Here is a 15012-nt window from a genome sequence, read left to right on the forward strand (position 1 = left end):
GATCGTCTTATTTTGAAATGCAACCATCTTGACAACTCAGTTCCATTTGCTTCGCAGTTACTTTATCCCATATAATAAGGCCTCCCCGATGGCGCAGTAGTAGCGTCGACGCCTTGTAATCAAGGGGTCCCGGGTTCGATACCCGGTGGAAGCACAAGTTGTTCGGATCCCACTTTAAAACTGTAGGTCCAGTCCCGATTAGCCTTACTGTGCATAAAGTGGACTTAAAAACACCAACTCAACTCACAACCCAAATAATAACTCGTAGAACGTTTTGGACGAAGGAACAAGAATTAGGAGGCTGTTATTGTTTTACTGATCACCGTTTAAAAACTGATATTCATTTTCATTAAATTATTATGAACTTCATAATACAAATAACAACAATTAAGAAGTAAGAAAATTCAAAGTAAACCCCTATACAATATAGAATATTACATCACGCAAAACACTGGCTCGTAACAATGTATGTATGTGAGGATAAATATTTTCATCTATTTTTATATCAATAGAAAATGTTGTTCATGTAGTACCGTACAATTCCGTTACTCTATCAGAAGCAGTGACCATGTAACAGTTGCAATTTCCCATTCCGAAAACAGTAAAGGGCTCATCAAGGAAGGTTCATCTGGGGAGGGGGGTGGTTAGGTCGTTTAAGAGAGCCTTAGTGAACAATTTGTGGGGAGCGAGTGTTGGGAAAATTTTGAGGGGTTAGCGGGGTGTTGAGTGTGTGTAGATAAATCAGTGCTTAAGAGTTACCATTTCCCGAAAAATGTAACCGTTACTTTTACATATTGCATATTACAACATGTCGCCTCGGAGACCGAGCGCGATTAGTGCTCGACTTTTGATCTCGGCACAAAAGGTACCAGGTTCGAATCCTGTACATGGGCATTCCTTGCGAGTGCCCATCACCAATTTGATCTAATCAGCACTCATCATCATCGTCGCAATTGACCAAACACGCAGAAGAGCGTCGTAAAATAACAAAAATACAAATCAAAGCATGGTGCTCGTGTGTTTTTATGTTACAGGAGACAACGCAGGAGAACAGTGGCGACAATGCCCAGGGGAGACCACTTTCTCTGCCGTTGCAGAAGAGAAGAACGTGGCTGAAAATGTGCGGACCTCGCTCCGGATGGCATCAGAGAGCAACGCCAAGAAGGCAAGGGCCTCGAGGAATCTTGGCGATACAAACGAGCCTAAAATATGTGGTGGAGGCATCCGTGTTCTTGTCGCAGCGTGTACATGTGAATCACGGTCAGACCGAAGTCTGGAGGCTCCACCTGACTTCCATGTAGGGTCACACCGGGGCGGACCACATCCGGCTCCCCGGAACACCCCGCCCCTCCTCTACACACAAATCAAGAGCTCTCAAAATTCTCTCTCTTCAAGGCAGCGCGGAGCGTTTGTAGTCTCCAGCATACTGTTGGTGCTTTAAAAAAATAGTAAAAAAAGGCGACCTCTCTTCAGCGAACAATTATAGTAGAGACGGCAACAATGGGCGAGTTTTTTACGCATACCATTAGTGTCTGAAAGAGTACGAGAAAAATTTTGCTCTTTTTAGTAACTTAAATTAATAGCAGACTCCATGGTTGAGTGCGTTGATCGGTCGACTCGCCACTAAAGGTTCTGGGTTAGAGTCCCGACATGAAGATGGATATTCTTTTAGGAATGTCCCTCCCGTCAATTTGGCAACCATTCATCTTCGTCGTCGCGATTAGTCCAATGTGGCAGAAAATCAAGGTCAAATAATGCAAATGCAGTAATAGTAACTTTCTTTAAAGTTGTGCAACCCGTTTAATTATATTCGCTACAGCTTACGAGTTTGTAACTTTCTTTTTACGGCGTTAATGTTTCCACTTGCTTTCACATTTCTGCTGATCCGAAATTTATGATTATGCTATAACAAAACAGGAATGCCAGATTATTGTATACGTTCAGTGGCGTACGCAGGTGGTTGGCGGAGGTCATAACCTTTCCCCCCTTTCCTAAAACAAAGAGCATCAAATGCAGGGAAAGATGTCAAGATTTGGACCAACGACTAATAATAGAAGACCCTTTATACAAGCCCAGACAGGTCTCATAATATACTGATGGCAGGATGGTACCTTTAACGAAGTTCAAGGCACCATTGCCATTCGAAAGGAAATTTCCATAGGGGGAGGAAAATTCAATTCATGTAAAATAATACGTTGTGCAGGAAACGAGAAATCTTATGAAAAAATATTAAATTTGTAGGGGAAATTTGAAGGATAAGGGAGTATATCAGATTCAAGCTATCATCCCTATCATCGCTGGCAATTAAGGCGTGGAATCAACTGCCTGTAGCCTGGAGAAGAGAGAGAAATTTGGCCAAATTTAAAGAACAAATTAGGACATTATTCTATGAATACTGACACCGTGGCTCATTTACCTCATTGCCTCCTTCACATATACTTACTTAATTTTTATTTCTTGTGTTTTTCAATTATATATGGACACTTGTAATTTTCTATATTTTGTACATTTATAAACATTTATCTTAATTGTATAGCTTAACAAATTAATTCTTGTAGGCCAAAAAGCTGTTTTTATAGTAGGATAATCTGTGCAAAATACTGTAAGCTTAAGTGTAACCCTACTTCAAATAATAAATAATAATAATAATAATAATTTGAAGTGTGAAATACATTTTTCTTCAGTTGGTTGAGTTGGTGTTTTAAGTCCACTTTATGCACAGTAAGACTAAGCAGAACTGGACCTACAGTTTAAAGTGGGATCCGAACCACAATGTGCCTCCATCTGGTATCAAACCCGTGACCCCTTTATTACAAGACGGGGACGCTACCACTGCGCCCTCGGGAGAGGCCCTACATTTTTCATTATTTCGTCATGTAATTTATCCCCTAAAAACAAAGGTTAATGAAACATTTTAACTTAGTGTAGGAGCAACCTTAATATTGTCTTCTAAAAATATTGTAATACCAGGTAACCTTGTTAACTGTTGGCAACAGAATTATCAATTTTTTTAAAATATTTTTTGCAAAGCTTACAATTTGATATCAATATTTCTTTATTGTCAGTCAATCTTAAGGAACTGTTTTTTTTTCTTCAATGAATCAACCACTATTAATACAGCTACAACTACTACTAATGATGATGATGACTGAAACTTGGAAGTTTTATGATCGTGAATTTAAATCTTCCTATGTGAAGGGGGAAAATTGGAGAACAAAGGGAATTTGTGCTATCCGATTATGGCAACATTGGTTCAAGGTTTCATTTCATTGTTTCTTCATTGCTTTCAGACTGTTTTGTCGCATCCATATTTCGATTAACCTGGTTAGAAAGGGCTGGAAATAAATAAATCAACCCTACCGAAAGTTCTCCTGTTTGACGGCAGCTTGTGGGAAAACGCCAGAAGAACGAGCATAGAGCGTGGGGGTGCATGCGTAGAGTACATTCAATCGTGCCACTCGACGGTGCTCCCTGCTCCTTCCCCTGCAAGCCGAAATGCATTTGCTCTCATGGTAGCAGGTTTTCATTTCCTGTTTAGAGGGGGCGCAGCGGGCGTCAAATCAGGCGTTTTTTTCATTAGCGCACTGATTGCGGACCCATCTCATCAAAAAGTGTGGGAAAATGTAGCAAAGGCAGCTGGGTGGTTGAGTTGACACGCTATTAGGTTGCGTTTGATGGGGCAAATAACGGACTTCCACATGACTGTTAACGCATGCAACCATTCTCATGTAAACTATAGCTTAACCAGTCTAATTCAACAAAAGTTCATGTTTTATTTAATGTGACCAGTAAACATTAGCAATTGTTCGGATTTGAATTTGAGGTTTGTTTAACTTCACTTTATGCACAGAGAGGCTAATCGGGACGGGACCTACATTTTAAAGTGGGATCCTAACCACTATGTGCCTCGACCGGTATCGAATCCGCGGCCATTTGATTGCAAGCAGACGACGTTACCACTATGCCACAGGAGATACTACATTCCCCAGCCTCTTCATTATTACCTACGTAGGTTCTCAAGCTTGGATTTACCACTGGATAAACTCTCTTTCTATCCATATCAATTCACGGTAACACGATCCCTTACGATATACCGTATTTATATATAGTAAAACACACAAGAAAACTTCAAAAAGGCGTACAGGATATTTTAACGTCGCTCCTTACAACATGTTTACGACTGCAGATTGACACTGACAGACCAAAAAACAAAAGGGAACTCAGAACTTCTGATGTCGCTGTAAATACGGGGAATTCCACGTTGACATTCTGGTGTCTCTCCTGAGGAAAACAAGTTATTTTTAAATTTGTATTTATTTATTTAAATTTCATTTTTGTTTTAAAATGACTTTGTTAAAGATCCGCAAGACCACAATTCTATCTTAGGGCCTCCTGCTGCACATGTGCTTTAGTGAAAACATGTTTTACTTAACAGGTGACTGACTAGTGATATAGTTTTTCTCCTATTTCATCTTTGTTTTAACAGCACTAAAATTATAGAAACGAATTTAAAAATAAAAGGAACGCTGCATGGAGATCCCGATGCGACGCTATGCTTGCGCAGTCAGTTTTTAAGGCACTGTAGCCGATCTCCGTGGCGGAGTGGTTGGTACTGTGTGCTGCGACGCCAGGAGTCCCGGGTTCGAACCCCAGCCTGTGCATGGGTGTCCATTCATCAATTTCATCGTATCATCACTTATCCTCATCTTCACGATTATATTATTTTTACGGTGGAAGGGGAGGGCAAAGTAAGCCCGCCTCCACTCGCCTAAAAATACAAGATTTACATTGTTGTTAAAAGTATATTGATTAGTTTGTAATTTACCCAACCAGAACTGTATTAATTGCTGCGTGATTAGTTAATTTAGATAATTGATTGAATTGTTTGTTGTTTTAAGTCCACTTTATTTACAGGAACGCTAATCGGGATTGGACCTACAGTTTAAAGTGGGATCCGAACCACTGTGCGATGTGCCTCCACCGGGAATCGAACCCGGTACCCTTTGATTACAAGGCGATCACGTTACCATGCGCTTAATTTAGTCAGTAATGTACAATTAGTGAAAGGTAAGTGTGTAATTTAATAATGTTAATATGTTATTAATTTCCTCATCATTGTTTTTTGGTTTGTACTTAATCTTGGCGATTAGACAAAATTGGCAGAAAAGTAAAATAAACCAAATCAATTATTAAATCAAGGTTTCCACTCCTCTTTGTTTCACCCCCAACGCGGTTGGTTCACCCCGGTGCTGTTAGGGTACCATCCCTGTCATTCTCGGAGTCGTGACACTAGTTCCAAGTCAGAGCTTCAAACGGTGGTGGATCGGTTCCGTAGTTGCCGCACCATCAACCCACCGGCGACCTAAGAGAATCACAACGAAACAATACCGAACGTGTAACTGTTTTAGGACAAAAGAAAATAATAGCATATGCTTTGTCTCCGCCGTGATAAAACATACGTGCGATCCTTGCCCCTATCTGGCCTACACGAAATCGGCAACACGGAAGCAGGAACTGCTCCTGCTGTGTGATTTGTGGTTTTATCATCATCGCTCATCGAATCTGATGAATACCTCAAAGGGTGGCGACAAAAACGCACGTTGCTCGGCTGTGGTGGACCGCATCATACGACTGTACCTATCATATTGATTTCCCAAACCATGCAATTGCGAGAGGTCAAATAACAGTGTCTGAGACCAGCTGGAGTGGGTGGACAGGAAAAGTTTATACTCCGTGTGGCACAGCATAGAATCAGGAAGAGGATTCACCGCAAACCCGAACGCCAAGTGGTGTTTTGTGTCGATTCGATATCGCTTTCGGAGATTGTGAAACCGGAACTTGTGTAACCAACCTGTCGTTGGCTCTCAGACGTTCGGAGATATTTTGTTTGGGTTCATTGGCGGAATTAGCGGGGGCAACAGGGGCCTGTACACCCCAAAAAGAGGCGACAAACATTTTGAAAAATGATGACATCGTTATACCCAACGAACAAGAAACTTTCGAGTAATATAAAATGCAAGGTCTGTCCCAAAAGTAATTAGACTAATTTTGGTGCGCCAGTCAGAAGGGTCAAGGGATGGATCTATTAGGCAGAGCGGTTGGTGGGGTATGTCAGGTATACAGTCTGATGTAACTCGGTTATCTCCGAGCCATTCCAGCATTGGGATCGCCGGCAAAGTGAGAAGCTGTTTTAGTGTCGCGTGACGGTCGAAAATGCAGATCAATTTCAGGCTAAGAAAAATATGTCAACGCTTCCCCAACCACCGTACATCCAGTACCTGGCCCCGACCGACTTCTTTTTGTTTTCGAGGCTCGAATTTGGCCTGAAAGAACTCAGTTTTGAAACAATTGAAAAGGTTCAAGCAGCCACGACGAGTGCTCTGTAAGGCATCTCAGGTCAAGACTTCCTGCGCTGCTACGAAGAGTGGCAGCAACGCTGGAACCGCTGTATGGACGCTCAAGGATACTACTTTGAAGAATATTAAGTGTATTTGAACCCAGTTTCAATAAAACGATTTTTCCAGAATTAGTCTCATTACTTTTTGGACAGACCTTGTGGAATCCTTCAGCAATATCCTTTTACAGACTGGCAAAGAATACAAAGAAAACGTTTAGCACAAATAGGCTAATCAGCACTGGATCTTCTTGTTACTGAAATTTCGCATTGGACAAATCCAGTACACATTGATTACAGGTAGATAACTTTTGTGATACGAAAATAATGTTAATAGCCTCCTCTCTGCTCCTGTTAACAGTGGTGGCATTACTAGTTTTGGGCCCCCTTCCAGAAATCAATAATGAGGCCCTCTATGAATCAAGTTCGTAACCTTTCCCTGCAGTTTCAAAAAATCCCCAGTAAAAAAAAAATCTAACGAGAAATTGACGACACCATTAAAAATAAAATAAATAATTATAATATATGGGTACACTTTACCTACACTGGGATGAATATAGAAATCTTATCATAATCTGAACATAAATACAAGTAGACATTGTCTCTATACTAAAACACTGCTCTTGGGTTTTACCTCGAACCCTATTTGCTACGGAAAGGAAAACCTGGCATCACTATAGACATTGACAGTTACGTAAATCATTTTGCAAAATATTGTGTGCATTGTTAGAATTGTATTAAATTTTGTATTGGTCAAACCAGTTTTTTGACACTCAATGAGCAAATGGGAATCCCTTCATTATTGAAAGATTTCTTCGATTTGTGTGTCAATGATGTTGTATGTCCTTTACATTATGGAGCAAAGGTTAATTAATGACTGGTATGAAACCAACGATTTAAGGGTCTTCTTTACCTCCCCCGCCTTACACACACATGGGATCTGCGAGAACCTTATCGCCGCCACTGAGCAGAAGCCTACAAAGCCTCCTCTTCTTTCCCAAAACGTCAGGATTCCTCTGCAACTGATATCAATTCTGTTAGTCACAGAGTGGCTTAGGATTAATGAATGTAAATAGGAATATCCACTTCAGAGAAGCCCGACCCTGTGGCCGAGTGGAGGGCGGCCCCTGTGGCGGAGTGGTTAGCACATCGCGCTACGACGCCAGGGGTCCCGGGTTCGATTCCCGGCTCGGCCATGGATGTTTGTGATTGTCTGTCCTGAAAAGTCTTGAAATTGAAATATGAATGAAATGATATGAGTGAATGAAGTGTGATGGGGGAAGCTTCCGCATAGGGGCTTTCCTTTAAAAAAAAAAAAAAAAAAAAAAAAAAAAAAAAGTGGTTAGCACATCGCGCTGCAACGTCAAGGGTCCCGGGTTCGAATCCCGGTCGGGCTTGGTTGTTTGTGAATGTCCATTCATCAATTTCATCATTTCATCACTCATCCCCATCTTCGCAAATTAGCCAAGAGGCACAAAACGCGAAGTAAAATAAACTAAATCAAATCAAAAAAAATCATAACCACTTCAGAGAAGAAGAGTTGGCAGATTTTTTTGTCACGTAAAGTACCTGTGACACAACTTTTCTTTTCAAAATTCAGTCTAATATGAACGTAAGAATATAAGTAAAATATAATTTAAGAGAATCTGTCAATCGGAATGTATTTAACTGCAACATTTTGCTGCTTGTAATTGTCGTACCGTACAAGCCATTTTCCTTCAAAATGCCGATCTCCGAAGGCTCTTAATATCGAAACGGGCAAAACGTTATTAGAAAAGTTGTTCGAATTAATGCCCTCCCCACACTGTGAAGTTTATCATTGAATATACGACAACACCCTATATACCCCCACACATGCATATATACACCCCCGCACACACGTGCGCTTAAAGCACATACAGTGCCCCCTCCCCCAGAAAAAATCTACATCCGCCTATGGTTAGGTTCATCACGTATCTCACTCGATACGCAACATAAAGAGAACCTTGGTTCAGGTAACATATTCAACTATGGGCTTCCTATGCGCGGTCTAAGGCGCTGTGCTTTGGACTCCGACTGGGGAACGCCATGGGTTCGAGTCCGCCTGGGTTCAGTCTCCGAGTTCTCGGCCTGTGTATACGACCGGTGGCAATCCACCATCGTGAGGAAATTGGGAAGCTACGAGTGAGTAGCGTAATCCGGTCTAGGAAATCTCCTATAACTGCTGAGGGTTCGACGTGCTGACCTCACGTCATCCCATTACCGGTTGAAGAACTCCACACCTCTAGGTAGGATTGTGGGAGGGAGACTGGCAGTCGGGAGATAGGCCAAGGCCCTTCAAGGGCTGTCGAGCCACGGATTATTATTATTATGATTATTCAACTATGGATCAGGCCGGACTGTCCTAAATGTGCGTAAAACAGACAAACTTCAGTCGCCGCTTCAGTCGACGAGCTCACATTTTTACCGCAGAAAGTTTAGTCCAAAAAGTTTGCTTTAAGTCCACATACGACCCTATCAATTTTCAATTGTTCAAAGGAGTATCTATTTTTCTTTTTCGTTGTCGATCTTAGTCTTTTAGGCTAATCGCGATGGTGAGGATAAATTGATGAAGAGGTTCGACACTAGGACACGTGGCTTCGAACACTAGTCACTACAACACGGAGGCCAAAATTCTTCGCATTGAAGTAACTTCCCACAACCCATTTCCGTATCAGTTATTTTACGTTGCTTCTCTATTTCTTGAGTTAATCGCGTCGCGAGGCGATGAATTGACAAAATGGATGATGGGACAAACAAAGATATTCAGGACTCGAACCTGAAACCTTTGGTTTCGAACTCGTTAAATGACCATTCCGCCACGGAGGCGGGTGATCACTGCTTACAAGAATGTCGTATATGTTGTATACTCATGTTCATATTTCTCTAAAAAACAGCTATTTTGTGTGAAATTCCCTAAAGAAAATTTCTGTATGCTGGGTTCCTTGATTTGGTTCCATTGCCCTCTGCATGGTTGGGCTTTCCCCATGTCCTGGTGACGCGGTGAAGCATGGTGACAACAGAGAGGCGTGGGCACAGATACTCATTCAGCGGGTTCAAAATGCAGGTGTGCAATAGGGAAGTTATCCAATCGAAACCAACATTTTCAGCTAACCACAACACAAGAAACGTCAACAATTTTTCATTTTTGCAAAAAAGATTGAAGGGGGCAATGCTATCAATACTGCATGAAACGTGCTCATAAAAACAGAGGTGTTCATTCCCCCCGTAACCTTATATCACCTCCCCCCCCCCCCGACCATTACGCTGAATTCTTTAAGTCAGTTATTGGGAGTAGTCAAAAAATTACGGGTCAATTATTTATACTTGTAGAAAATACGTACATTCAAGTGATTCCTAACAGAATAAACGAGCACTAATATATATTTTATTTTGAAAATGTGTCCCTTTTTTATTAATCCAAAATTTTAAAGTTTATTTTGGTCCAATTTGTCCACAGAGCACTTCTCATTAATCATGGCCAGAAGATTTAATGCTACATGCACATATCAAAACTCTGTAAAAAGATATATATGAATTCAATTTTCAACATAGTTCTTTACAGATTATTAAATAGAACGAGGTCTGAAATGAAACAGACGTAAATAAGAATTGGGAGCACATACGTAATGCAATAGAATCAGCAGCTAAAGAAAGTATAGGATACCATAAACCAAGAAAAAGTAAGCCATGGTTTGATAACACTGATAAACAATGAAATACTCCTTTAAATAAAACTAAGTGATCTTTATGTATTCAGATGTGCTGATAACGAATATCGCATCCGTTTTCCTGTATCACCTAAATTTTTTGCAGAACACCCACATTTTATAGTTTTATGGTTTCAGGTCCCCGCACCCTGCTCCGCTTCCGGCTTAACGTTTGGTTCCTAGCAAATGGATAAGAACTTTTCAGCGACCTTGTGTTTATGACTGGCACTTAATATATAGTGGAGGAAACATCTGGCAGTAGAGAAATTTCCTGTTTCTCTGTTAAAATTTGTTCTTTTGTGGGCTAGTCGAGTCTTAACTTCCTTTCCGACAACTTCGCGAGTAGCCTTCGCAAGTAGCCGTATTTTATGTATGTGTATGTTCGTGAAATTGTGAATGTAATATTGTGTATAGTGAAGTGAAGTGTAAGTTGTATTTTAACAAAACGATAAGAGCATTCACAATTGTTTTTTTAAAGAACTATATTATAAGTCAATCAATGAGTTCGCCATGTCAAGCAAATGTGTGAGTAACCCGAACTTGTTTTGTTATGTTTGCGGGGAATTTACTCCGAAGTCACAGAGAAATACTATCACTCCTATAGTGAAAAAAGCATATGAGTTGTATTTTGGAAGTAAAGTAGAGGAGGGAAAAAGCTGGGCACGAAGTAAAATTTGTTGTAACTGTTCGAGAACTTTACGTGGTTGGCTTAATGGCACTCACAAATCAATGCCCTTCGGAAACCCTGTAATATGGACAGAACAGAAAGATCATACTACGGATTGTTACTTCTGTTTAACAAACATAGTGGATATAGTTCTAAATCAAATTTATAATTTTTAATCTATATTTTATCCTGATGTTCCTTCAGCCAAGAAACCTACGAGTCATGATTTTATACCAATTCCTAAGCCTCCTAAAGAATGGACAGTGGATGAAACAGAACCAAGCAGTGCTTCTCCAGATGACGAACCTGGATCCTCATATTCAAACACCGATCCAAATTTTCCTGATCCAAATATACCTCACTTTATTTCCCAATCCAAACTAAATGATCTAGTCAGAGACCTCAACCTTTATAAAATTCAAGCGGAATTATTAGGTTCCCGTCTCAGAGGGTGGAATTTATTACAAGATGGTGTTAAGGTGTCATATCGGAAACGCCAAAGATCACGGACACATTTTTTTTCTGCTAGTAATGAGTTAACTTACTGCAATGATGTAGAAGGCCTTCCGCAAAAACTTGGAAGGAGTTACAACCCAAACGAGATTCATCTAAGAATAGTTTAAAAGTAGTATTGTTGCATAATGGGAATATATACCCATCAGTACCCCTTGCCTATTCTTCCACCATGAAGGAAACATATGAAAGTATGGATACAATATTAAAAGTGATAAATTATGAAAAATATGGTTGGCAGATATGCGGAGACCTCAAAATGATTGGTATACTGTTAGGCATGCAATCTGGGTTTACAAAATTTTGTTGCTTTCTTTGCGAATGGGACAGCCGGGCAGAAGATAAACATTACAACATTGTGGATTGGCCCATACGAAAAAACTTAAGTCCTGGACAGAAGAGTGTTAGGAATCACCCTCTACTTGAGAAAGACAAGATTTTGTTACCACTGTTGAATATAAAGTTAGGGCTGATGAAAATTTTTGTTAAGGCTTTGGATAAACACGGTGAGGGTTTTGGGTACTTGAGAAAAACATTTCCTAAACTCAGTGATAGTAAGTTAAAAGAAGGCATATTTATTGGGCCGCAAATCCGTGAGATCATTCATGATGACAACTTTGTGGAATTGCTAACAGAAAAAGAGAAATGCGCATGGTTAGCCTTCAGACAAGTATGCTGTAATTTTCTTGGAAATGTGAAAACTGACAACTACAAGGAACTTGTTAAGAACTTGTTGAAGTGTTATCAGCGCATGGGGTGCGATATGTCCTTGAAAATTCAACTTTTTACATTCGCATTTGGACTTTTTCCCCCTTAACTTGGGCGCGGTTAGTGACGAATGCGGCGAGAGATTTCATCAGGATATTTCTGTCATGGAGAAACGATATGCAGGAAAATCGGTACAGAACATGTTAGCAGACTATAGTTGGAACCTCAAGGAAGAGGTTTCTGGTGGCAGTTACAAACGGCAGAGTTCAAGAAAGAAATTTTGAAAATGCGAGTAAAAATGTGTTTTTTTCCTTTTTTTGCATGAAATTTCTTCATTCAACAGTCAAAATCGGTTCTATATATATATTTTTTATTTTTTTATATTTCATAGTTATTCAATTCAATATTTAAATCTTATTTCATGAGCAAACAAACAAAAATAATTTCAAATTTTGATGTATTATTACAAAGGGAATTAAATTTTTATTAAAAACAAAAAATAAAAATCCAGGGAAAACGATAGGTGATACAGCATTTCTACTTTCAGATTTGGATTCAGCAGGGTCGAATTATAAATAATCACCTATTTTCGTTCAAAGGAGCAAAAAAAAGTTTGAATTTGTTCATCAGTGTAATGAATGTCATAACCTAATAGAAATAAGAAATCAGGCTAGACTTAGGTGGTTAAATAACTTTGATGATACAAATCTAAGCAATTATAATAGAATAAAGCGAGAAGTTAACCGCATGTTTAGAAGTAAAAAAAAAAAAGAGATTACTTGAAAAGCAAAATTAACGAAATTGAAACAAACAGCAAAAACAATATATAATATCTAAGAAACTAAAAGTTAAAATATACAAAACAGTAATTTTGCCTGTAGTATATTATGGATGTGAAACTTGGTCCCTTATATTGAAAGAGGAACATAAATTGAGAGTATTTGAAAATAAGATCCTTAGGAAAATATTTGGACCTAAAAGGGATGAGGAGACAGGTGAGTGGAGAAGGTTACATAATTTAGAACTACATAATTTGTATTCATGTCCAGATATTATTAGAATAATTAAATCAAGAAGACTTAGGTGGGCAGGCCATGTGACGCGAATGGGAGAGGAGAGAAGAGTTTACAGGATTGTTGGGAAACCTGATGGTAAGAGACCTGTAGGAAGGCCAAGACGAAGATGGAGGGACAACGTTGAGATGGACCTACGGGAAATTGGTAGGGGTGGAAAAGAGTATATAGATCTTGCTCAAGATAGGGACAGATGGAAGGCCTGTGTTGGTGCAGCCATGAAACTTCGGGTTTAAGAAGGCTAGAGAATTAGTTAGTTAGAACGAGGTCTGAATTTTTTTTTTTTTTAAAGAAAAAAAAGCATGAGAATCCTACCGATGATGCTGACAAGAACGATTTATTACTTAGGATAATAACAGGAATACGGTAGCACTGAACATATTAAAATGAGCTTTCTGCAGAAGTATGAAAATAATAATTTTGTCTTTGTATTTTGTGTAGAATGTCAGTGTTTGGCCAAGGGTTCTACTAATTCCCGAAAATATAATGAATATGCTTCATTATTACTACATATCCTTCGTCCAATCTCTAATTTTTCTAGCATCTCTTATATTTTATATCAAATACTAAGGAATCCACTTGCTTATTGCAATTAAGAGTAAACAAACTCTACTTACTATACAGCAATATTTCCTTGGAATGGTCGTTCACAACCGTCGTTTCGTTCGGACAAATCGCCACGGCTGCTTCTTCATTTGTGTAGCATTTATCAAGTCCTTCCGTATGGACTTGTAGAACGTTCCGTGAACGAAGATTTAAATGGAAACATCGAAAACAATTGGTCCCCGCAAAACTGGAAAGATATAAGACATATATGTAAAAATTACGAATCGTCAAAAATCGAGTAAAAGCAATTTTAAGTAAACATATGCACAGCAATAGTAAGAAATAAGTTGGTGTATTGTTTTGCATTCCTGGTAAAATTAGGCCTTGGAAAACGATTTTCTATTTACGTTTTTCACTGTAAGGTTATTGGTGGAATTGGAAACCTCAAAATAATGTTCAATCTATCGGTTTGTCGTGTAGAAATTGTAAACCGAGTTAGTTAAGATTGGCGCAGTAGAGACCTTAATAGATGATCACAACTCGATTCATGAACTTCAAAACACATTCTACGTTTGTAGTCGTACAATATATAGGAAGTGACAAACACTAAAAGAAATAAACTAACTGAAATGGATGTGTAGAAGAGAAGCATGTACTGAACCTGCGGAAGTATATCCTTGAAGCTGAAATTGCTGACAAAGTAGCCGAGTAGAAATAGGCAAGAGGGAAACTGTTCTGATTATCATTTATCTTATACTCATAATTCTAGGCCGTCAAAATATGCAATTTTACAGCAGACAGTTATTTATGTTTATTCTTTTAACTGCAAACATTACAGACTTGATATACATGTTGGATCATCACTGTCAATCTTTACACATGCCCAATATCAAATTATAATATTTTCTATGAGTCAGTGTGATTTAGATGAAAGGAACAGAAAATCGCTGTTTGTGACTTATGTGCATTTTCCATAACACCCTACAGTTATTGGTGATGAAGTTGCAAAATAAAGTATGCTAACGTCTACGAAATGCTATGAGTAATGTAATAAGAACGAGAATTGATGTAAAGTAGTAACTTATTTCCAAGTATTTATACTCAAAATGGGTATAATATGTGCCATTGACGTCAAAAGCAATAGATAAAAAGTAAACAATCAATAAATGATAGTAATAAATGATAATGCACTATAATAATATTACAGTACTATGTAATTTAAGTAAGGTTAAGAATTATTAATTGTACAAGCTGAAATGAAAGTGAAAATAGACGATTCAGCCTGTAACATGGTGACTGGAAGTAAAGAAAAGAAGCGGTAATTCTCCATTAGAGTGTACAGTTAGGATTCTAACCCATTAACTCAAGCATCATCATCAAAAA

General features: G+C 39.0%; 1 protein-coding gene across 1 annotated transcript in view; it reads right to left on the minus strand.

Moving 5' to 3' along the window:
- The window catches only part of LOC145984208 (uncharacterized), a 222697-nt gene that overhangs the window by 120339 nt on the left and 87346 nt on the right, over window positions 1-15012 (minus strand). The window contains exon 3 of the mRNA XM_083117738.1: window positions 13701-13876. Coding sequence (XP_082973864.1) covers window positions 13701-13876 — 176 coding nt within the window. The remainder of the gene's footprint in view (window positions 1-13700; window positions 13877-15012) is intronic.

The sequence above is a fragment of the Lepisma saccharinum genome, chromosome 2, assembly GCF_977018435.1.
Source record: "Lepisma saccharinum chromosome 2, izLepSacc3.1, whole genome shotgun sequence".
In the NCBI taxonomy this organism is placed as follows: Eukaryota; Metazoa; Arthropoda; class Insecta; order Zygentoma; family Lepismatidae; genus Lepisma; species Lepisma saccharinum.